The following is a 25,832-nucleotide window of genomic DNA, read 5'->3' as shown; positions in this document are numbered from 1 at the left end:
TTCCTCTAAAAAACGCCTGCTTGCCCTTCCCGGTGACTCCCGTGCCCCAGAGGCTTTCTGGCTCACTACACCGGTTTTGCAGACGCTGCCCCACAGTTTTCTGGCTGCAGAAACTACACTTCCCAGCGGCCCGTTCGTCCGCACGAACTCTCTTTCCAGGCTCCGAGAGGCATCGCGGGAAAACTGCCCAAGCTTTGCAGGGCAGTGCGGGTGGGAGACATAGAGAGCGCACCTCGAAATGGCTCAGATGCAGGATGAGCAGGGAGGGGGCGCGCCCTTGATGGCGGAAGGCAGGTCGGAGGCGGAGGTTAAGCTCATTCTGTACCATTGGACACATTCCTTCAGCTCCCAAAAGGTAAAGGCCTCGGCCGGCGGAGGGCGGAGAGGATCGGGTTTCAGCACCAGGACAGCTCCCTCGGGGCCTGGCCCGCGCTGGCCAACCTGGAAACAGGCCTCCAGGGGCCCTGACCCCACCAAAGCCCTCTCCAGGGCAGGGATGCGCCTTAGTGGGGGGGCAGGGAGCATCAGCCTGAGATGGAAAGCCTATGCCCAAGGCGCTGCCACTCATGGAGTAAGACCAAAAGCATCACTTTCGGTGTTTGGGCTGAAGGCCTTGTCCCCTGGGCCTCGCAGAGTGAGGCAGAGGGAAGCGCTTTCAAACAGCCCCAAACACCGATCTTACTCCATTTTGTTCCCATCCATTCTCTTTCAAAAGGTCTAGAATATTTGTATTTCAGTTTCTTCTTTGGGGAGAATATAATTAGGTTTAGGGCACAAAGAAAGTATTGGTGATGGGGAGGGTGACTGAATTATTGTAGCCAGAGTCATTGTCATTACTGATCTTTTCTAATTCATAGCAACAAGGCGTTAGATTATATCTGACTTGTTAATTCTAGAACAGGAATACAGTGGCATGGGGCTTAAACAGGGACATGTTCTGACAAATGCACTGTCAGGCGATTTTGTTGCTCTGAGAACATCCCAGAGTGCGCATCCACAAACCTAGACGGTACAGCCTGCTGCATACCTAGACAATATGGTACAGTTTATGGTTTCTAGGCTACAAGCCTGTACAGCATATTAATGTACAAAACTACATGAGATTAAATTTACACCCAAGAGAAAATGATGCAATCAAGAGACATGTAAAAACAAAATATATGAGGCTGCTGCTGGTGTAACATGATATATTGTTTTACAAGTAAACTCTAAATACCGGGATAAAGTACAGTATAGTACATACATAAACCAGTAACACCGTCATATATTGTCATTATCAGATATTATGTACTGTACATAATAGTACGCATGCACATAATTTTATATGACTGGCAGTGCAGTATGTTTGTTTACACCAGCGTCACCATAAACATGTGAGTAATGTGTTGTGCTCTGGTGCTAGGATAGCTATGACATCACTAAGGGATGGGGATTTTTTTTAGCTTCATTATAATCTTATGGGACCACTATCATATACGCAGCCTGTCGTTGACCCAACGGTAGTTATGCTGCACAGGACTGTAGCTAAAAAGGATGTTGAAAACATTCATAACTGAGGGAAGCACAGAAAAGCTGCCTAGTGGTATCCAGGGATGCCATTTAATTGAAAGCCCCCATGCTCTGTGGTAACCGGTGTGACCTCTTCCAGGTGCGCTTGGTAATTGCTGAAAAGGCATTGAAGTGCGAGGAACATGACGTAAGTCTGCCCCTGAGTGAGCACAATGAGCCTTGGTTTATGCGTTTGAACTCAACTGGAGAAGTGCCTGTCCTTATCCACGGGGAAAGCATTATTTGTGAGGCCACTCAGATCATTGATTATCTTGAACAGACTTTCCTGGATGGTAATGTTAAGGCTATTTGTGATTTCTTGGATTTACTTTTAACAGAAGTCTATGTGTTCCCTCCATCCATTCTTCCCTTCCTTCCTTCCTCCCTCCTTCCCTTTCTTCCTTTTTTTTTCTTTTCTTTTTGTGGTTTTGTGATGGTGGTTTAGTGATAAAAACGTTTCCATTTCCATAAGCACACAAAAATAAATTAGGCCAATAACATAAATTTTGTATAAACCAGTACAACTCCATTTAAATTTCATGTAAACTACACATTCTAATGTTTTAAATTTACATGTAAAAAAAAAACCCTGCAGGTGTGTGGCTTGTGGTGGTTAATTTAGTTGCCTTAAGGTCAAATTCGTAATATTGATTCTAAATGTACACTATGAAAATCAGTCTCATCTGTTCTACCAAATGGTTCCACCTTAAAAACAATAAGAGGGGAACAGAGGGATAAATTATAGGCAAGGGAGAATAGAATGTTGGTATACTTTTGAGTTCTTGTCCCCTGTAACTCCTGTATAGTTTGAATTTCATCTCTTGTAAGGAATTACAGTGCCTTTAAGTAACAATCACTTATTGATAGCCTGTTTTATATCAGGCATTTTGTAATTTCTGTTCTATTCAGTCTTCAAAGAACCCATCTGAGGCAGGTGCGGTAGACTAGTTATTCCCATTTTGTACATGAGGGACTGCCTAAAGTAATAAAGCTTTTTCAGGGTAAGGCTGGAATGCAAGCCTTTCAAATCCATATCTTCATATTTTACCAACTGTCTTCCATAGTCATTGCCACTTACACATGTGTCACTTGTTCCTCATGACAATCCTCTGAGGAGACTGTGGCTTCACCGATTTGCCCAAGATTCCACAGCTGCTCAGGACTGGCAGGACCGAGAACAGAACACAGGGCTCCTAGCTCTCAGCAGAGTACCCTTCTGCAAAAGGAGCTGTGTGAGATCCAGTGACTCTCCATCTCCCATCAGTTGTGTTGATGTTAATGGGGCAAATTAAAACCAGAATATAACGTCGAATCACTGGAAACTGGGTAAGGAAACTGGCCAAGAAAAATGTCTGAGGAGGTTCTACTTTGAAGGAAAACAGATATGGGACCTGAATGGGGCAGGGACCCCAGGGAATTCGATAAGCAATGGGCTGCTTCTGCTCTTAATCCAACTATTCAGTCCTCTAGGATTCTGACTGGAGTTGTTATTTAGAGGTGGCCATTGATCTAAATGAAAGAATTTAATGAATGGCTTTTTTCTTCATCATTACCTGCCATCCCTCTGAGTCTATATGCTGGGGATTGTATTGAAAATGATGGCTAATTGATTTAATACCATTTTTTCTCAACTTTGAGCTTTTTGGAAATGGACAAGCCTATTAAATAATAATTTGTATTTATTGGGAAAAGTGATTAAAATAATGTGAATAATTGTGTAAGAATTCTGTTTTAAATAATCACAAGCTTTAAAATGATACAGTAAATGGAAAATCATATTTAATCTTTTGTTAGTATCTCTTAAATTACTACTACTACTACTACCATTCTCCTCCTCCTCCGCCTTCTCCTTATCTCTTCCTCCTTACATTGTTTCTCCTCTGAGATATTGAGTAATAAGAAATATGTTACTTAATAACATAGTAATGTTAATGATTATTAGGCTTTCTTAACATGTCCCTTAGGCTTTTCCTTTTCCTTTGACTGTATAATAACAAAACTGAAACACATTCTGCGTCCTGCTCTAACAAGGGAAATACTATAAATATTATAATTTATTGAATCAGAGAAGGAGGCATTGTGGGCTAAGTGTTAAGATAAAAATATGGAAACTAAGGACTTTAATTCTGATGTACCAACAGAATAAGAAATCAAGAATCCTAGCTTGTAGCCTGAAGCTGACCCTAACATATTCCAGGTCCTTGGTGACTTGACTTCTGTTCGTCCCCTCGGATTAAGTGACATAGTTTTATCAATTGCAGACATAAAGCAAGTCCAACTGGTTCCTATCTTACTCATTCCTCTTTCCTAGGAGAGTAGTCTTACGGTTGTAAAAGATTAATATTAAAGGACCTAAACCCATACCAAACCAGCACAAGAACAATTAGTTACATAAATGAAGACTAGTCTAATCTACAGATGAAGTTTATCCCAAAGTATTAAATAAAAAACAAACATGCAAGTGTTATCGCAATTATCATTAAGTTACTTTATATTTACCATTAGGAACTCAGGGTGATTAGGAAAGGAGCCAGACAAGAGATAGGCAAATGTTATCCCAAATGTCAAGGAGGCAGAGTGGGGAATTCTACCAATTCTTGCTACTTAAAGTGTCTTCCATTGACCAGTGGCACTGGTATCACTGGGAGCTTGTTAGAAATGTCATTAACTTCATTAACTAACACTTAAAAAAAGAGTCTATTATGTGCCAGGCATGATTCTAGATATTGTGTATCTTGATTTAAGCAGAGCATTTACAATTGCTTTATATGATACCCTTGTGGAATGAAGGAGCAACTATGGCTTGATGAAATGCACATTTTCAGTTGAATAAACCACTGTATTGAAGAATATTCATTTTAGATTTCTTATACTAGGTTGCTCCTTTAGCCATAGACCGTTTTTTAATTTATTCTATAATAATTTTTATTTCACTTTATTTTAATTATTTCAATTGCTTGTGGACCACTCTAAACATCATAAGGTTAGAGACATTAACAACAGTATTCCCAATGCCTCATATGGTGAATATTCTTTAATAGGAACTTAATAAATACATTTAAATTATTAAAATAAGTGAATTATTGAAAATAAATGTCAACCTGTGCAGGGATCTCTACTGGTGTTCATATAGGCTTCTATTCTCTGAGGAGTCTATCGATTCCATAAATGACTTGAATAAAGACATAGCAGAAACATTATTAGATTTGTAAATGGCAGGAAAGCTAGGATGGTTAATATGATGACTAGCTTACGAAATGTTTCCAATGGAACGATAAAATGGAAACATAGCTGAGATAAAGTTTAACAAGGTTAAATGTAGTGTGTGAATGTTGTTTGTAAAAGTCACCTCCATTAATGAAGGATGGGAGGCCTGGCTAGCTAACAAGTTAGCAATAAAAGCCAGTAATAAACAAAAGGCTAGTATGATCTGAAATTGTTTCAGAAGTATAGGCTCTATTTAGAATATGGGGAATTGTAACCTGCTGCATTTTTAACTGGTTGGAATATGTAGCATTTTGTCCAGTTATGGATGGAACTGTGAAGGAGTTGGCAAATTAGAATGATAAGTGAATGGATTTCATGAGGTGTATAGTTGCCCAGGGTTATAATAGGGAGACTTCAATTAAGTGTATCCATTCTAAAGAATAGAGTGTAGTGAACTGGTACCTCCTTCACTGTTACTATTGTTATCCTGTGTTAGTCTATCAGCTGGGGATTATACTAAAAATGACCTTTCTCAATCTCTCTCTGTAATCAGTATTTCCATACTTACATCCTTATGAGATAAGTCCATTAAATAACTGCTAGTTTTTTGGGGAAAATTTGATCATCAAGACAGTCTTTCCAAGTTTTAGCCAAAGAAAGTGAATATTAAATTGAATGATGGCTATACTTGATATTTTTTAAAGCAGTTACATGGAAGACTGGTGTTGACATCAGCCCAATTCATGAATCACTTAAGAAAGCCAATTAGATCTTCAAATGTACTCCATTGAATTTTGTACTCTAACAGTGGAATGTTCCTGAGGTCAGAGGCTGGGTTAAAGGAAGAATTTAGAACTATTCCATTGCTCAACCAAAGGCTGGCCAAGAGCAATCTCTTGATTCATTCTTTCAGTAGACATTTATTGGGTATTAATTGGTACAAGGTCCCAATTTAAAAGACCCCAAATCACTAACAACTTATCTTCAAAGATAATTTCATTCTATAAAGTTGGTTGGGTGCCAAACCTGCTTGCAAGACATGCATGTACTATCACTACTACCCAGTTTTCATATATGTGACAACTTTTCCTACCTGGGCATGTGATGAAGAGTAGTTACATTACAGTAAAGCAAGCGATTTATATGATAGTAAGAAAACTAGGAGAACTCAGGAGAAATGGATGTGACAAGTGAATATACACACTAATAATAGGAATTTAAAATTCAGATATTTCTTATACTATTCATAATCTCTTTGGGTGATCTTTAATTTGGCCACTAGATAATAAAAAAAATGTGGGCATAAAATAACTGCAAAATACTAGAACATATGCTATTTTTTTTTACTGTCAGTGGTAACCTGGAAACAAGGATGTATTATGGTGAATATTGAATTTTGGTAATTTAATATATAACAGAAAATCCTGGGTGCATAATTTGACACCATGTAATTTTTCTTGTCTGTGTTTAGATTTGATCTTGCTAGCACCAAAGTTAAAATAACCTTGAATTATAGTTAGTTTTTAACCATACCTTTTGCTTCAGGTCATAACTTAATTGTTTACTATTAGTATATTTTCTAATGGTCAGGTATATGACTTGTTGAAGGGTACAATCTTATTCAGCTAGTTGATGCATATTATCTTATATACTAATGTCATCACTAAGTGATCTAAGTAGAATTTTAAAAAAATCAACAAAAGGACCGAGTTAGGAATGAAATCTACTGTTTTCATTGAGCTAGTAGAGAAGACCTGAAGGTTCTTTAAATAGACCTGGAGGAGTCTTTCTTGAAAACAGGCATAAAATGCCTCCTTTATCTGCCATCACTGGGGAATGCAGGCAATCAGAGTAGTGAATTTAGTAAAACAATGGAAGCTTATGCCTTTAAGTCCTTAGATCCTTTTTTCTTTTTGCTCTTGGAACCGAATGTAATTTTTTAAAATGGCTCAAGGCCATTGTTATTATCACCAGCAATATAGAGACTTGAGAATTAAAGGGCTGCAGAATGCTTTTATTGTTTCTTTTTCTGATTAAAAAACCACAAAAACTTCTTTTGTTTTCTCTCCTTGTTGTTTATCACGTCATTCTGCTTTTTTATGTCTATCTGCCTTTTTCTAAGTTGTTGCCTAAATTTAGGTCCAATACAAGACCTGTCTTGTCCCCTACTCAGTCTTCTAGGAAGTCAGATCTTGTGCAAGTTATTTATTTATTCTTTTTTTAAAATTGATTTCAGAGAGGAAAGGAGAGGGAGAGAGAGATAGAAACATCAATGATGAGAGAGAATCATTGGTTGGCTGCCTCCTGCATGCCCTCTATTGGGGATGGAGCCTGCAATCCGGGCATGTGCTCTGACCAGAATCGAACCCATGACCTCCTGGTTCATAGGTCCACGCTCAACCACTAAGCCACACCAGCTGGGCTATTTATTTTTATTTATTCTTCCAGTGACTGCTAATCGTTGCTCCCACTACTGGAACCCTATTCCCCAATACTGGGAACTCTTCCCATTGCCCACTTCTTCAAAGTCCTCGATTACCACCCTGGCTGGTTTGGCTCAGTAGATAGTGTGTGGATCTTCGGACTCAAGGGTCCCTGGTTCAAATCCGGTCAAGGGCACATGCCCAGGTTACAGGCTTGGTCCCCAGTAGTGTGTGTGTGTGTGTGTGTGTATATATATACACTAGTATATATAGTTTTAGTATATTGACCTTTAACAAATAGCCAGATATCTCTCCAGCACAATGTGTTTATTTGGGAATAACAAAGAATTGCAATTTGGGGGACCTGTGGCCTAATGGTGAACCAAGTGCAAGCGCAGAGAAACAAGAGGAACACACTCTTGTATGGACATAGGAGGGAGTGTTGTAAAGGACGGATCCATTGGAGGAAATTGAAAGCTCAAAGTATAGTGACTTCTCATTTGGCTGACTTTGGAGGCCTCCCATTGGTGGAGGTGTTACTGGGCCGGGAGGACCCTTTTCCTCCTCCGGCTTGGGTGGGAGGAGTATGTTGGAGGCGCTGGTGCGTCTCCCTGTGGGGTCAGTAGTGAGCTATGAGAGACACGTTGTGTTAGAGTTCTCCCAGCCTCCCCACTCCATTGAAATGAGGGTTTTGTTTATTAATTTTCGCAGGATTATAACAAAAGCTGAAAGGGCTGGCAAATAAAAGTTGATGAGAGTGAGAGGGCAGATCTGAATAGTTCAAAGGAAATTCCCAGCTGTGTTTTGACTGCTGTGCTCTGGTGACAGGAGGTGGCGGCCCATGGCGCACATGGCGCTGGACAGGGTGTGCCTGGGAGAGGCTGAGACTGAAGAGAAGCAGGACCTGCGGGTGTTTTCTGCTCTGACACAGCGTTTCGGGAGAGAGTTACATAGCAATGGTGTACTGAGTCAAGAACATTATTTGCATGCGTTTCAACATTGGAAGAGTTCAGGCCTGGCCGCATGAAGCCTCCCTCCCCAGAAAGCAACCAGACCTCTTTTTCCTGTTCTTTCACTTTCCAGGGGGAGGTGGCTGCTCTCCTGGACACTAGTCTCAGGCCTGGCACTGGAAGGCAGCCAGGGCCAGGAGCCATGAATTTAACCACCTGGGAAGCATTTAAAAATGCTGGCCCATTGATGGTATTAAGCTGAAGTTCTCAGAGTCCTAAAGCAGTGGTTCTTAAACTTTTTGGTTTTTGGGTCGCTTTGTGTTAGAAATGATTGAAGATACCTGGGCCACATCTATCAATATCGACCACACTGGAAATGAAAGCGGAGAGCAGTTTGAAACACAAGAACCCGCACGCCTACGTGCCATGAACTGTGGGAAGGAGTCAGGCAACCCCTGCACAGCAACGCTGTACACTGAGAATCAACATCTTAGAATTACGATAAAAACAGCTTTGACACTGTGAGCCCCTGAGAGTGTCTTGGGAAAGCTCAGGGATTCTCAGACCACACTTTGCCCTTTGTGGTCTATGAACAGAATTCAGGAGATTTGAGATCTTACTTAGATGGGGGAAATTATATCTTGTTTTCACTAATTTCCGGTAGAAATTTATTATTTCCTCTCCTTTCTAATGTAGGCATAAGCCACAGCAGTAGCAGGAGTGCCTGTGACTTTGTTACCAATAGAAATCACAGATGTGCTCATAGCGTATCAAGTTATTGCAGATATTTAAAATTACCATTTATGCTCCTATTATTTTGAAATTATGATAGACCTGCTGCTAGATCTTGTTAACGTATTAACACACAGTCACCCATATTAGTATTTTATCATTTAAAATTACTTTCTTAACTGTATCTATAATAATAAAAGTGTAATATGCTAATTAGACCGGAAGTCCTACCAGACAAAGCCAAAGCTGCAGCAGCGGCATCAAGGAAGCCGCTGCCTGGGGCTTCGAGGGAGGGATCCAGGCAGCCACCAGGACTGTGAAGGCCTACTCTTGCTTGAATTTCGTGCATCGAGCCTCTAGTTTTTATATAATCAATTTCCTATACAATCCTATGTTTGTATTTTATGCATTTTTTTTTTTAAAAAAACAAGAATTTGTTTTCATGATTACATGTCTTGTAGATTAGCTGGAGTTTGCCTCATACAGGCTGGCCTCAGCCCCAGACCGGAAGGTCAGCTCAGGTCTTCTCTTTCTGGGCCTCATGATCAAGGGCAAGAATCTCCTCAGAATGAGTGTTTCTCATAATGGATTACTTGACCACAGGAGTGCTAACACAGCTTGTATTTTACACATTTAAGAACAATATTTTGAGTAGAGCATGGTGGCACACAAAAGGTTAAGAACTCTCAACATTTCAAGGACCTTAGAAGGCATCCAGCGTGTTGTACTCATGGAAGTGGGATGTGTGTACCGTGCATTGATTGGTTGGCATCCCAGTGATACACTGAGATCAAGAGATTTTGAAAGGTCAGCAAGGAAGTATGCTCTGGTTGGGTAAATCCACTGTTGGCAGGCGGTGTATAGCTGACACTTCATTCTGGATGATCCTAATGCAGCCTTCAGAATTGGATAACCTAGCAGTTTGAAGAATAATCCATCTTGTGTTTTCTTAGAGAGTCAGAAATAGCCTGTTGGCTTCAAAAACTTGTTCTACTTGGTCTGGCATTATGAAATCTTCCCTGCAACCAACTCTGAATTGTCAACACTTATGAATGAGTGGGTCATGCTCAAAAGGATTCTAAGTTCAATAAATAACCCAAACGGAGGAATAAATCAATAAAATTGAGACTGTTCTTTTCACTCGTTGGAATAAGGTAGTTGCCTTTTTTTTTTTCCTGGGCAGTTTGAGAGGCAGAAGTGGAAAGTGATTCTGAAGGGACATTGACCTCACCTTTGGGTCATGCAATTCATCTTCATCATCCTTAGATGGTCTCTGAAAAGTAAGCTCTTTGAAGATGTTATGATGATGGAATAAAACAGAGCACTGTATTAAGAGATAGATGACTTTAGTTCTTGTTCTGCCTCTAATTAGCTGTGGGATCTTGGGAGAATTTCTTGGCTTCTATATCTCAGTGCCCTTATACTACAGAGCTTCTCCAGCTCAAATACACTAGTCCCCTTTTCTGTTGGAGATAGATACAAGACCCCCAGTGGATGGCTGAAATTGTGGATAGTACCAAACCCTACATATCATATTTTTTTCCTATGCATACATATCTATAATAAAGTTTAATTTATAAATTAGACACAGGAAGAGATGAACAACAATAACTAATAAAACAGAACAGTTATAATAATACACTGCAATAAAAGTTATGTGAATGGCTTTGGGACTATTATGAAATAAAAAGGGTGACTTGAACACAAGCTCTGTGATGCTGCTATGCTTGATCTGATAACTGAGACAGCTACTAAGTGACTAACAGGAAGAGACAGCATGAAATTTCATCACGCTACTCAGAATGGCGTGCAATGTAAAACATATGAATTGTTTATTTCTGGAACTTTTTGTTTAATGTTTTTGGATCATGGTAGGTAGCTGAAGCAATGGAAAGTGAAACCGTGAATACATGTGTCTGCTATTGTCTATAATTCCTAGTCATTTGGGAATGTATTAATTAATTTGTTAATTAAAATTTACTGTGTACCTATTTTGAGCAATGGAAATGCAGGTAGCTGAAGCAATGGAAAGTGAAACCGTGAATACATGTGTCTGCTATTGTCTATAATTCCTAGTAATTTGGGAATGTATTAATTAATTTGTTAATTAAAATTTACTGTGTACCTATTTTGAGCCAAATGTGATATTAAATACTGAGGATGCAAAAGAGAACATGGTCCTTGCCCTCAAGGAGTCTATAGTCTAGATTTTAACCAGAAAATGAGGATTCATGTAAAATCCACTTTCCAGAGATAACATATTAGAAATTCCATGAAGATTGTCATTTCACATTCACATAGCATCAATAGGGTAACTCTTAGTATTAATTGGAACCTAGGAGAGACTAGTCTCTGCACCTCTGTCTGTAATGAGCTTGCATTCTTAACCAACCTTTACCAAGGGCCTGAAATGTATGGGGCACTATGCTAGAACCTGGACCACAGGCCCCTTACCCTGCAGAGGTTCATGGGGCAAAAAGATAGAAATAATTAAGGCGATCAGGGCTCTAATGGAGTATGCTCACGGTATTTTGCGTGTACAGAGGAAGGCAGACCTGGCCTAGTCAGATGCTGGTAGTTGTAGGAGGTCAGGGAACGCTCTTTGAAGAGCTGACATATCTAGACCTTGAGGGTTGAGTAGTAATTTGTAAGGCGGAGAAGTGTGAGAATGCCAGAATGATCATGATTTGGGATCTGGTCTGGTACATTAGGCCATTTCAAAATTTGAATCTCTGAGCTCGGGAGATATCTTTTAAAGCCTTGATATAATATCAAAAATGTTAATGATGAGATGGTTGGGTTTTTGTTTCTGATGTAATATTTCATTTGTAACTTTTCCTTTAATGTTTGTGTTTGTGTTTGTATATGCACTTTAGAAAAAACACCCAAGTTAATGCCTGATAAAGAAAGCATGTATTACCCACGGGTACAACACTATCGGGAACTGCTCGACTCCTTGCCAATGGATGCCTATACACACGGCTGCATTTTGCATCCGGAGCTAACCGTGGACTCCATGATCCCAGCTTATGCAACAACACGGATTCGAAGTATGTAAAAATCTTAAAGACCTGAATTCTGTCCTGAGTTTTTTTTTAATTCGTTTAAGATCTAGCCTATCTCATGAGCATTGAGAGGAGATGGGAACAGAGTTGTTGAGTTTGCTTCATGGACGGGCATGTGAGAGATGGACCATGCACCCAGGTTAATCTGTGCTTCAGCTGTCCAGCTGGACACTTATGGTCAATAGGTCCTGATTTCCCAGCTCTTGGCTTTGAGGGCCAAGTTTGGATAAAACTCAGAAGAGTGACCTGTGGAAAAGTAAAGACCATGACGTGTTCTCATGGACAGCTGGACCAGGAATCAGGAAAGCTGGGATCTGTGGGGAACAGAGGCAACTGAGTTCACATTTCTGGTTCTTCCCTTTCATTATGTGAGGGGGCCAAACTTCAGGCCGTTTCACTCTTACTCTAAATCCAGTGATTGCAGAATTACAGAGCTGGAATTGAGCCGTCCAGCTCTCTTCCATCCTGTCCTGCCTGAGGAAGGAGTAGGGTTGCTACATGAGGTGTAGAGCTGCAGAAGGGTGCGCTGTGGCACAGTAATTGGGGACAAGAAAATTGGGGATGGTGGTTGTGGTCAGACTCTGTGGATGTCTGATTAGAAACACACACCTACAGCTTCTAAACCTCGAAACTACATTCTTTCCAAAAAACCAAGCCTCACCTTTATCATTCTCTTATGTTTTTTTTCTTTCTTTTTGGTACCTCTCCTCCTCCCTCTTCTCTCCCTTCCCTCCTCTCCTCTTCTACACTCTCTTTTTCTCCTCTCTCTTCCTGCTTCTCAGCTTCCTCTTGCTTCCCCTCCTCTTCATAAGGACTGGTCTATGATTTGAAACAAGTATTCTGATAGATACAATTCTGTCACCTAGAATTTGTATATATATTTTAAATAAGGCTTTGCCCTCCTCTTCATATAGAAGTTCCTTACAGAAAATTTGAAAGGTATGGGAAGGTAGCGCAAGTACCCTGCACCCAGCATTTACAACATCCGGGCCTTCCCTCAGCTCTTTCCAGGCGCTTCTCACTGAATCCCGCCCCTGAGCAGGTACTCTGATAGGCCCACGTTAAAGGTGACGAAACTGAGGCACAGAGAGGGTGAGCCGAGGCAGAGGCAGGGCCTGAGCCCCTGAACTCCTGCTCTTACCGTCGAGTTTCCCGCTTCTCCTTGTTTCTCACACAGAAGGAAGGAAATAATTTTCTATTTTAAAAATGATTTCCTTATCAGGCCAAATTGGTAACACAGAGTCCGAACTGAAGAAACTTGCTGAAGAAAATCCAGATTTGCAGGAGGCCTACATCGCAAAACAGAAGCGCCTGAAAGTGAGTAGGCCAGGTGTCCTCAACTGACAGCCACTGTTTGTGCTAAATGTTCTACCGTTAGCACTGTTTCTAGAACATCTCCTATGAAAGATCGCAGGTCACCAGCACACCATTTACCTATGGCTCATGCTGTGCTTTCAGAAAGAATTTTTTTTAGTTGGCTTGATATTCAAACCTAACAACAGCTGCTTGGACAGCGGATATTGTGCATCCTGGTTCCCAAGCACAGTTCTAAAAGGTAAGAGCAGGTTAACAACACATTCGAGGTACTCTGCGCGTCAGGCCTAGGCTGCCCTCTGTCTGTGGCTTACCTGCCTCCTAAAGGCTTCATCAGTTACAGTTGACCTTTCTCTCTCTTAAAAAAAAAAGATTTTTATTGACTTCAGAGAGGAAGGGAGAGGGAGGGAGAGCTAGAAACATCATTGATGAGAGAGAATCATTGATTGGCTGCCTCCTGCACGTCCCACACTGGGGGATCGAGCCTGCAACCCAGGCATGTGGCCTGACTGGGAATCGAACTGTGACCTCCTGGTTCATAGGTCAATGCTTAACCACTGCGCCACGCTGACCAGGCGGCCTTTCTCTTTCTGTTGATTCTTCCCTATGGCCCAGCAATGCGTGCTAGCTTCTCCCATATTAAAGATGTAGCAAGCAGCAACACCTCCCCCTCCCTCAGCTTCCCATCTTCCTTTACCGTATCTGAGCGAAAGGAGCATTTCAGAAGAAAGGGGACACCTGCACACAGCACTGCTCGTTCTCCACTCGCTCCTTCCCTCACCGCCTTCAGATTTCCCCCTCAGCCCCCAGCCGTCAGTTATTCCAGTTATTCACTCAGCAAAGCCTGCTGATGTTCCACTCCTGAGCTGGGCCTGAGAAGCATATCTGTGCCCCTCATCGTCTTCGCCCTCTCTGGTCCTCTGGTCCACAGGAGTGGCCAGTGAGCAGTGGCCCTGGCCCTGGCGCATGTGCGCAGCCGCACATTTCCCCCCAACTTAGCTTTCGCTTTAGCGAAGCTATTCTAATTGTTCTCATTTACAACAAACAGTTCCCAACTCTACAATAGTGTCCATCTGCTTTGCTCTACAGCGCTTGTTTTTACAGGCTTAACTAATCTATTGCGTTATTTTTGTTAATTAGTCAAAGCTGCTTGACCATGACAATGTCAAATATTTGAAGAAAATCCTGGATGAGTTGGAGAAAGTCTTGGATCAGGTGGAAACCGAGCTGCAAAGAAGAAACGAAGAAACCCCAGGTAGGTTCTCATTTGTATTCCTTTTTCCTGGACACCAGGAGTCTTTATGGGAACAGCCTTAGATTTCAGTAACAATGCTCTTTCATTATTTTCATGGGCAGTTTGAATTCAGTAAACAATCCTGAGAAGCTGAGAGCCTCCATGCCCGAGGAGGTAACTGATATTTCCTCTGGTTTAGGGAAACAATAGGTGAGCTTTAGGAATATCCATAAAGTCAGGCCTGAAATGTCACTCGGTGAGTGCTGCTCTCAGGCACTATGGAAAGTGTAACAGAGTCCCTATGTGAAGCAAGTTTCAGCTAACGGGGTCCTCGACTTTGTTGCCAACTGGAATAGCACCCTGGACGTGGGCGGTGTGCTTGCACCTGAGCCCTGGCTGCATGGCTAAGTCAGGTACAATGCGTGGATGCTCCCCAGTCGGCCTGCACGTCTGCACGTGCTGGCCCCAGTTCATACTTGACTGCAGATGAGAAGTTGTCCCCCTGCCTAAGGAAAGAATTAGAGGGAGCGTTCAAGCACCTGCTCAGGTTATTCAACTAAACTAACTGCTGTAATGACACGTTTGTGAGACGGGCGAGGTTGGAATTCCACAATCATAACCTAAATTGTGCAGAGAAATCCTTCAAGGGTCCTATTTCACGTCCATGCAGACTGACCGACAATTAGATACCAGGGCTTTGCTAAATTCAGTGTTATTGTTGCTATTCTCAAGGATAGATAGGCTTTGAGCTCAAATGACCCCGGTTTCACTTAGGGACCGAGGTGGCTGGCAGATGTTAAGTCTCCCTGAGCTTGGGATATGTATGCATAGACTTGGTTTTTAGCATAAAATTACTCGCTGAGTAGGATTGCCAGGAAGATGTACCATGGCCTTCATTTCCTGCTGTCCTCACACCTGCCCTCAAGACTGAGACGCAAGAGGCCAGGTAGAGTCTGCCTGTGCGGTGGGCGTGGCCCTAACTCTCTGTGTCCCTTTCTCTGATTAGAAGAAGGTCGCCAGCCCTGGCTCTGTGGAGAGTCCTTCACCCTGGCCGACGTCTCGCTCGCTGTCACTCTGCATCGCCTGAAGTTCCTGGGGTTTGCGAGGAGAAACTGGGGAAATGGAAAGCGACCCAACTTGGAAACCTATTACGAGCGTGTCTTGAAGAGGAAAACATTTAACAAGGTTTTAGGGCATGTCAACAATATCTTAATCTCCGCGGTGCTGCCCACAGCACTCCGGGTGGCCAGGAAGAGGGCCCCCAAAGTTCTTGGCACCACCCTTGTGGTTGGTTTGCTCGCAGGGGTGGGTTATTTTGCTTTCATGCTGTTCAGAAAGAGATTTGGAAACCTGGTATTAATAATTAGACCCAGACCAAGTTATTTCTAGGCTTGCGGGGATCCGGTGGTGGCCACTCACCCTACCATTTAGCTCAGCCTTGTCCACCCTGCCAGCCCCAGGGAAGAATGGCCCTGGGCGACCAGCACAAACCATATCTTACTTTACTCTTTGGGTAGTTGGTGTCAGGGAGGTGGCAATGAACATGACGGGGCTGGTAACGTTACGACTACTGACTTGCAAACCTAACCTAATCTCTCCTTAAAACATGCGCAGGGTCCAGGTATGTTAATGCTGATTAGAGAATGGTCCTTGACTTCAAAATGCCAGTTTAGGTTCTGAATTTTTTTTTTTTTGGGGGGGGGGGGGGAGGTTATTATTACAAGCAGACAGTAATAATAACCTGAGGTTGCCCATAGCTCTTTATCTGAGACTATCTTGATATGCTGAGTGCTGAGTAGTTAGCAGTATTTGCCCCTGGAATTTAGACGTCATATTTGTTACACAGCATGGAGTTCAGACAGCAGCAGGGTGCAACAATGCTCCATGCTAGCACAGCTGGCTTCAGGCAGAAATAAGGGAGGCAAAGGGAAAAGGGAGAGGGAGAAAGGGAGAATGAAGTCTACGCTGTACAGAGCAGAGCAGTGGAGTTCAATTCCCAGGAGCCTCCAGAGCCACCCAGGGCTGCCTGTCCCCTAAGGAAACATTACTGTGATGACCTGTGCCCACTGCCCACTGCCCACACATCCTCCCATAGCTGAGAACCTTGGGAAAATAAGGCCAAGGATTTATGAGGTGGAGTGGGCCAGAGAAAACCCAGGCTTTATATTTACAGCACCTCATTTGAATGCATATGAATCACGCTTACATCCATCGATTTAATAAGATGAACTGCTTATGTACTTTGGTGTGAGATGCCCACCCACGCATGTCTGCCTAGCATTTACATGAAGATATGAAGTGATATAAAAAAGGTTCCTTTCTTTTCATGGTTCCCCAATTCGATGGTGCCTATGGACTGTTGTGTCCAGTCACCTGTGGCTGGGTAGTGGGTTTTGATGAGCTGGGAGTACTAACCCTGCCCATTCTGCATTTGGGAGGCTGGTGTGTTCATCCAAAAACTGTTGTCCAGGACTTGCATCTGTTTATGATCATCAACAAATCTTTAGAAGGTTCCAGAGGAAGAGAAAGGTCTAGTCTTAGCCCTTGGCAGTTAATTTACAGGAAATGAAGTAAATGGCTAGGTAGGAATGTCACCAATATTCATTCATATACACCTAGGCATCTTGGGGGTGCCTCAGTCCACGTGGAAAGGACAAGCCCAGTGTGTCCCACGAACAGCCATAGAGCTGCATCCGACAGTCTGGCTCAGGAGAAATCTTTCTTGGTGCCAGGCACACAGAGATGCTCTAGAGCTGGGCAGAAAGGCCTTGGGAGCGGTGTCAGGTCTCTGGCAGAGAGAATAAGGAGCCAAGGGTCCAGGAGCAACATAAGCTTGCTTGGACGCCCCCCCCACCCCCCCCCCACCCCCGACACATTGGCTGTGCAAGATAGCCAAAGACTGGACTGACTATTTCTTTCATAGGAATCAGTCATTCCTAGGGAACAATGATTTTTCTGATGGTCAAAGGCTTCTATAATTCCATTTCATGATCCAGTTGTTTCAGAAAAGCTTAATGAACTGGATGTTCTGTGTTTACAAAAAATTAATAACATTTCCGGTGTGAACTCAATCCAACAATCATTAATAGACAGGCAGCTTTTATACTAGTAATGTCTTAATTTTGCACCTCAGTGCACTGTTGTATAGAGTGAAATTTGTTGCTGGAACATTCCGATCCATGTACTCATAAAAGATCCACAAAACTGATTATTCAGTAGTTCGCAGTGTTATTTGTTACCTTGTTAGGAGCAAGAACTCAGACATGAAAAAAACCTAAATTGGATTTTTATAAAAACTACGAAGGCTGTTTACCGATGTGAGGACTGTTCATTAAGAATAAAGATTAGAAGGTAGTGCTGGCTTTTCCTTAAATTTATATCATTACTGAATCAGAGAAAATCTACTAGGAAATGTCTGTAATTTTCTGATACAGTTTCATTGGAAATAAGCTTGTGTCAATATTAAAGATGATGCATTGCGGACATTTCGCTTGTTTTATGACCACCCTTGAGATTATACTTTAAAAATGTCTGTTTAGGGGTATCATGGCCACTAGATGTCGCTGATCACCCAGCAGTCTGAGACTGGGCGTTCTTTAGGTTCAGCAAAGCCTTCTGAAATGTTTCCACTGAAGATAAACATGAATGATCTCAGTTTCCGAAATGAGGACATCTTCATCAAATCATTCATCTGTAGAAAAGCTTGAGGCACATGTGGTATTGATTTCTGGTGAATTGGAAGGGACAACACAATGTCAAGCAGAAGAGCTGAACACGTACTATCAGCAAGATCGGCACTTTTATGTGTTTCCTTTTTCATGATCATTGGTGCCTGGCCAATGTGCTCCTCAGTTTCCCAAATTAGCATAACTATCACAATTAGAAAAATGCCCGAGATACTAAATTTATGATGGCTATTTGTGTCTTAATGCATAAATGCTATTTTATTGTTATTGCAATGATATGCCTTTGGAATCCCATTTCCTTAATTGCAGATAGTTGTAAATTGCTTGCTCAATTTTTAGTAGTTGTTGATATTGACCCAGAGTTGTAGATATTTTGGTGTTGTGGAATGTAATAGAGAGGTCAAGATACTATTCTGCCTGTAAGATAAATAAAAATAATTGGAAAAGAAATATGTGCCCTGCAAGTACTAATTTTGTAATCTTTTTGCGAAAACAGATGTGTTTGTTTCATTTAACATCAAAGCATAATGTGGGAAATAGTAAGACAAGCAGAAGTTAGGTATTCAAGATATTTAGCAATAGAATGCCACATTCTCCTTATAACAAAAATTACCGACCCATGATTTACTTACATACACACAATTTTATGGTTAAAATGAATGGCAGCTTAAAGAATTACATATTGATACTCATCATTAAAGGATCTCTTTTGTAGCCAGCCACCTCACAGAGGGTAGCATGAAAATGATAAACAATGAGAAAGTATTTTTTTTTCAAAACAGTTTTGTTACATATTTACTGGGTTTCAAATATGACTCTACTGATGATATTTATGTCTATTTTGATATAGCTAATTCTCTTCCTTCTATTGACTTATAGATGATAAATATTCAAGTTACCGTCCATATTTCTGGCCTTGGTAAGCTTAGCTATTATTCTAAACATCAAGTAGAAACTGAGTACTACTTTTTTTTTATAGTGAGCAAAGCAAATTAAATGAAAATTAAATTGACCTTATTTTCCCTAAGTAGGCAAACACAAACAGAAAAAGGAGCAATTTTGAATACCCAGGGAAATTCACGTGCATATACAACTCTGTAGTCGTTTCAGAAACGAAAGCACCATGGTAAAGACACAAAAATCAAATGAATGCAACAAATAATTTGGCATTTGGATATCACCTTCACATTGTTCATGCCAAATATTTGGCCCATTTATATTCTCTCCACCATTCAAATCAGAATGTCTTGATTGTCTGATTCCCCAGAACACGTGTGTTTTACTAGGTAAGGTAGTAGTTTGAAGCCAAGTGAGGGAGTATAATTTCTAGAGTGAGGATAATAGTTTTAATTGTGTATTGCATAATGCAAATGAAGAGAGGGGGAGAGAAAGAGAACTAGCTTTGTGGAGGATTAGAAAGGCAGTGAATGCATGATAAAAGCAATTCCCTGTATTTCTTGCTTTTGAGTGGAGCCCTGGGTTTTGACTTAGGAGGGAAAAAGGACTGTCACGTGGTTCAGAAGGTGTGGATGGGGTAGAGCAGGTGCTGAGGTACAAGACGACAAGGCCATGTGGAGCTTCCGACAAAACATGCTGATGATGGACCTTGATGTACCCTGACTCAAGGAGGGTGGTGCATCTCAGTCATAGGGACTTGTCATGAAACTCCTTTGGGAAGGTTAGAAGTTTCTGTCTTTAACTTTTCACTTTATTCAATATTTGTACACTGCCTCTATGATTACAGTATGTTGTCATTAAATTCCGCTATTAGGAGAAACCAATGGTATGGGTGCAAATAAAAGATGTTAATGAAATGTAATGCAAAGGGTCAGGTTTCCATGCCAACAGCAATATTCACATCCTTACGTACTAGTTAATTCCTAATCAGACAAGTGATTTTTTTCATACATTTTTTTCTGTATGTATAACTTCTTGTGTCATCAGATTAAGCTATCTTTTGAATTTAAGAATCTGATATTCAACGAAGTCAACCATAAACATCATCAACTATGCATCATAATCAAATTATGATGATATACTTTCAGAGATGCCACACTTAGTAAGGTCAATGCACAAAAGAAAGTAAAGGTTGACACTGAGAAAACAATATGAACTAAAAATCCGCCCATCAAAACCCAGCATCCTTAGAACACAACTCTTTTAGACTCACCAGAGAGGTGCTCACCAGAGAGATTAGAATCCAAGTAGTGATGGAAGTCATTGGTGGTCCATTCCAGGCAGAGTGGACCATATCCTAGTAAGGCCTAAGTTAGACCAGAGTTTTTAAGTTTTGGAATTATTAATATTTTGGTCCAGATAATTCTTATGTAGAGCTTTTTTGCATGTTGCAGGATATTTAGCAGCATCTCGGGCCTGTACCCACTAAATGCCAGTAGCTCCCCCTTGACCTCCTGTTGTGACAATCTGCAATGTCCTCAGGTATTGCCACATGTCGCCTAGGGAGAAAATCACCTCCAGTTGAAGACCACTGCCCTGCACCCAGCTGAACAAAGCCAGAACCAAGTCCTGACAAGATCTGCAGGGGGGATGGATTTTGGGTGGGAGTCCTGTCCATTAGCAGTGCTTGGGAAACACCTCAGGTTTCTCCATATTCCCCATAACAAAGCATAAGAACAAACCTACACAATTGAGAGGTTATTAGCCACTAACTGAACAAGAATCAATACTCTTCAGAGGGAAGGCAACAGCTTTGGAGTCTCGCTAATATATCACTAACAGTATCCAGTACACAGTAAAGAAATGACCAGACGTGCAAAGACTCAGGAAAATAGGATCCACAGTCAATAAAAAAAGTAGAAAACAGAAACACAATGTGATGTGATTCAAATGTTGGAGTTATCAGACTTTAAAGCAGCTAAAGGACAAGATGTATTCATAGAATTAAAGGAAAATGTAGTCTGATGTCCACAGATCAGGAATCTTAGCAGATAAATAAAAAACATAAAAAGGAAGAGACTGACAGCTGTCAGAGGGAAGGGGAGTTGCAGGGCCAGGTGAAAAAGGTGATTAAGCAAAGACCAAAACCAACCAACTAACCAACCAAACAAACAAACAGCTCACAGACATAGACAACACCATGGTGATTACCAGAGGGAAAGGAGAGTGTGGGAGGTAGAAGAAGGTAGAGGGGGGATAAATGGTGACAGAAGGAGACTTGACTTAGGGTGGTGAACACACAATGCAATATACAGATGATGTATTGTAGAACCATACATGTGAAACCCATATAATTTTATTAACCAATATCACCCCAGTAAATTCATTTCAAAAAAAGAGACTCAAATGGAAAATCTAAAATAGAAAAGTACTGTAACCCAAGTGAAAAACTCTGTGCAGAGGCTTTACAGCAGACGGGAGATGGTAAAGGAAAGATAAAGGAACAGAACTGCAGAGACACATGGATATATCGACTCCTCTAATGTTCATGGTGGACAAATGTAGGTTTACAGTGTGAATCCATGAAACAGTTTAATATATTACTAGTGGCCCGGTGCACAAAATTTGTGCACAGGGTTTGTGTGTCCCTCAGCCTGGCCTGCACCCTCTCCAATCTGGGACCCCTTGGGGGATGTCTGACAGCCGCTTTATGCCTGATTGGGCCTAAAGCGGCAGTCGGACATTCCTCTCGCAATCCAGGACTGCTGGCTCCTAACCGCTCACCTGCCTGCCTGCCTTATTGCCCCTAACCACTCTGCTGCCGGCCTGCTCACCCCCAACTGCCCCCCTGCTGGCCTGCTAGCCCCACCTACCATCCCCGCTGGCCTGCTCACCCCCAACTGACCCCCACTGACGGCCTGCTTGCCCCCTACTGGCCCCCCCTGCCGGCCTGCTCATCCCCAACTGCCCCCACCCCCCCAGCCAGCCTGATCACCTCCAACAACCCCTCCCCACCAGCCTGATCACCCACAACTGCCATCCCATCCTGTCCTGATCACCCCCAACTGCCCTCCCCTCTTGACCCTTAACCGCCTCTACCTCAGCCCTGCCACCATGGCTTTGTCCAGAAGAATGTATAGAAGGTCTCCTGGAAGGTCTCCCAGTCTAATTAGCATATTACCCTTTTATTAGTATAGAGGCCTGGTGCACGGGTGGGAGCCGGTGGGTTTGCCCTGAAGGGTGTCCCGGATCAGGGTAGGGGTTCCCTTGGGGGGCAGGGTGGCCAGAGCAAGGGACCTGTGGTGGTTTTCAGGCCAGCCATACCTCCACTGGGGATGGTGCTGGCCTGGGGGAGGGGCTGGGGCAGTTTGCAGGCAGCCACGCCCCCATGGAGTGAGGCTCCCTGCTGGGGGAGTGTGGCCAGCCTAGGTGAGGGGCTGAGGGCTGTTTTCAGGCTGGCCACACCCCCTTCAGGGTGGGGGGCCCCGCTGGGGTGCCTGGCCAGCTTGGATGAGGGGCTGATGGCTGTTTGCAGGCTGGCCACGCCCCCCAGCAGGGAACCTCACTCCATGGGGGCGTGCCAGCCTGGGTAAGGGGCTGAAGGCCGTTTTCAGGCTGGCCATGCCCCCCAGAGGGGACCCTCACCCCGACGGTGGCTTGGCCAGCCTGGGTGAGGGGCTGAGGGCCGTTTGCAGGCCCCTCCCTCTGCAGCTGGCCCGGGTGACCCAAGCCTCCTACCCACTCCGGCCTGCTCCATGGCTGCCGTCATCTTTGTCCCACTAATTTGCATATTTCCTCCTGGTTGGCTGTGTGGGGCATCATGGAGGTATGGTCAATTTACATATTTGTCTATTATTAGTGTAGATTATTTATTAATAATTGTATTATTTATTTGTGTTTCCATTGTAAACCTACTTTTGCCCACCCCTGTATGTGTTATAGGAGTCCTAGAGAGGAAAGTGAGAATGGGCAGGACAAAACACGTAATTAAAGAATCCCAAATTTCTTCAAATTTGATAAAAAATGTTAACTTACAAACGCAAGAAAATTAGACTGCTGAAAACTAAAAATAAAAACAACTTGAAAGCTATCAGAGGGGGGGGAAAGATATAATGTATATGTGAACCATATGAGCATTTGCTGAGTTCCCATCAGAACAGTGAATGTCAGAAAACAACAGAAATGTCTTTAAAGTGCTGATGGGGGAAATCCTTAGAATTCTACATCAGAGACAATACTCCTTAAAAATTGAGTGAAATAAAAACATTTTCAGATAAATGGAAGCCAAGAGGATTGGATCCAGCAGGTCTGCAAAACAAAAAAATGCTAAAGGCAGTTTTCAGATTGATGGAGGAATGATACTAGATGGAAACACAAATCCACAGAAAGAAAAAAAAAATTCTAGGAACGGCAAATAAATGGGTGGTATAAAATATTATTTTTATCACTTCATAGTTTCCTTAACACATTTCGTACCGCTCAGGAGTTTTCTCGTGTTTCGCGCGCTATCTGTTAAGGACCGCTCACGAGTGTTCTCGTTTTTTCATGCCCATGGAAAAAGGAGCAAATCTAGATACTTATGTAAATTTTGTTTGGTCCCTCTTCATAGAGGAAAATGTTTTACGCAGTACCATACGTTAAAAAAGTACTAGGAACTTTAATTGTTTAATTGTTTTTGTAAATAAGAATGTTATATTTATTGAAAAACAACACCTAAAGTGCATTATGATGATTTAAATAACGTGCAGTTTGCCCAAAAACATGCGGTCCCTGGCGTATGTTTTAGAGATTTCTATGCGGTACGCAATGTGTTAAGAGACAATTGACTTAAAAACAAAATGAAATAATAGCACTGTATGGTGTACTTCATAATATATGTAGATGTAAATATGTAACCAAAAAAGCACAAAATTTGGGGGTGATGGATAAATGGAATTATACTATTGTAAGGCTATTAGCTTTGTGGAGTGTAAAGTATAAAGTGTGAAGAGAACTGTGTCACGTGTAAAGTAACAAGTGGGAAGTAGTACAAGTGGGAAGTAGTGGTTTTGATTCTGAATAGACTGATAAGAATGCATTGTTAGTCCTGCACGAACACTAAAAATTAATTTTTAAGAAGAGCTAAGAAACAAATAGGAAGAATAGAAACAAAATACTAATGAAGGGTGCAACAGAATGAAAAAGCTGAAGAGATAAATGGAAAATAATTAACAAAGTGGTACACTTAAACACAGCACAGCAATAATTCTCCTATATAATAAAAGTGTAACTTGCAAATCGACCGAATGGCAGGGGGTGGGGCCAGAGAGCAGGTGGAGCCAGGCCAGCCAAGGAGCATGCCAGTGGGCAGAGGGAGGGAATGGAGATGGGGGGGGGGGTGGCAGTGACTAGTGGAAGCGGAGGGGCAATCGGGGGGTGGCGGGGTGGGGCCGGCCTGATCACCTCCGGCAGAGGGAGGCCAGACTGTGGCTTAGGCCCACTCTCCACGCCATTAGTCCGACATCCCCTGAGGGCTCCCAGCCTGCGAGAGGGCACAGGGCAGGCTGAAGGAACCCCCCTCCCCCCCCAGTGCACGAATTTTTGTGCATCGGGCTTCTAGATTAAATATAAATGTAATATAAATGACATTAAATGTAAAATGTTCCAATTGAAGGTCAGGGGTTTTGAGATTAGAAAAAAAATGCAAGATACAGTTATGTGAATCTATTAGAGATATTCTTTAAATGTAAAGCTATGCATAAATTTAAACATAGAGGAATGGAAAGTGATATACCAGGGAACTGGAATAAGAAGGATAGTGTGGCTATATTATTCCACAAAGTAGACTATCAAAAAGTAGACTTTATGACAAAGCATTTTACAAGAGATATAGAGGGACATTTACAAGTCACAAAAGATCAATTCATTAGGAAGACATAATTATAAGCATATATGCATATAATAGGAAAGCTTCAAAATCCATGAAGTAAAAACTGATAGAATCAATGGAAAAAATAGTGGGGGAGCTTAATACCACTCTTTCAGTAATTCATAGAACAAGTAAATAAAAATTAGCTTGGATATGGAAGGTCTGAGCACAGGATCAGCCAGCTTGAGCTAATTGACATTTGCAAAACATTGTACCTAATAGCTATGGAGTAAATATTCTTTTCAAGTGCATTATGGGATGTCTATTAAAGTAGACATATACTGGCTCATCAAAGAAATTTCAATTAAATATTACAGAGTGTATTCTATGACCATAGAGTCAAATCAGAAACTAGTAACTCAAGTATTTGGAAAAATTCTAAACATTTGGAAATTAACCCCTAGAGTGCCGGGGAGCGATCGCACTCCTCCTGTCTTTCGCCAAAAGTGCCGGGAGAGCTATCAAAGCTTCGAAATGGTGTCCAGTTCTAAGCCTGCTTTTATTAGTGATGATGATATTGCTAAATATGTCAATGTAGTAAAGGTTTCCTTAAGTTTTTGAATATGTAACTTCATTTACTTGCGATTCATAATTTTTTTCCTAAACTGCTGTAAAATCAGCAAAAATGCCTTGGCAATTTTAGCATAGTTCCTAGGATATTGGCTGGCACTCAAAGGGTTACATAACATATCTAAGCAACCCATGGCTTAAGGATTAAACCACAAGATAATAAGAAAATATTTTTAGTTGAATGATAATAAAAATACAACATATCAAAATTTATGGGATAAAGTAATGGCAGCACTCAGAGGGAAATTTATAGCTTTAAATACCTGTAATAAAAGAGAAGGAAGGTTAGAAATTTTGA

At 41.8% G+C, this 25,832-nt stretch overlaps 1 protein-coding gene across 3 annotated transcripts; it reads left to right on the top strand.

Annotated features, from left to right (window-relative positions):
• The first annotated feature begins 208 nt into the window (after nucleotides 1-208).
• On the top strand, nucleotides 209-18,601 carry GDAP1 (ganglioside induced differentiation associated protein 1). 3 transcript variants are annotated; one of them, XM_070392175.1, is made up of 6 exons: nucleotides 209-355; nucleotides 1,649-1,841; nucleotides 11,737-11,910; nucleotides 13,148-13,242; nucleotides 14,380-14,494; nucleotides 15,480-18,601. In XM_070392175.1, the coding sequence occupies exons 1-6, from the start codon at nucleotides 239-241 to the stop codon at nucleotides 15,860-15,862; spliced, it is 1,077 nt and encodes a 358-aa protein (XP_070248276.1). In that variant the 5' UTR covers nucleotides 209-238; the 3' UTR covers nucleotides 15,863-18,601. The 3 variants fall into 3 exon arrangements, with proteins under 3 accessions (XP_070248276.1, XP_070248278.1, XP_070248277.1); XM_070392176.1 differs by having other exon boundaries at nucleotides 319-355; nucleotides 1,649-1,696; XM_070392177.1 differs by lacking the exon at nucleotides 1,649-1,841 and having other exon boundaries at nucleotides 277-355.
• The last annotated feature ends 7,231 nt before the right edge of the window (nucleotides 18,602-25,832 follow it).

This window comes from Myotis yumanensis, unplaced genomic scaffold (assembly GCF_028538775.1).
Source record: "Myotis yumanensis isolate MYYU_CA2020_CCGP unplaced genomic scaffold, mMyoYum1.0.hap1 SCAF_15, whole genome shotgun sequence".
Classification (NCBI taxonomy): Eukaryota; Metazoa; Chordata; class Mammalia; order Chiroptera; family Vespertilionidae; genus Myotis; species Myotis yumanensis.
Note: the sequence above shows the minus strand (reverse complement) of the source record. Positions and strands in the feature narration are given on the sequence as shown.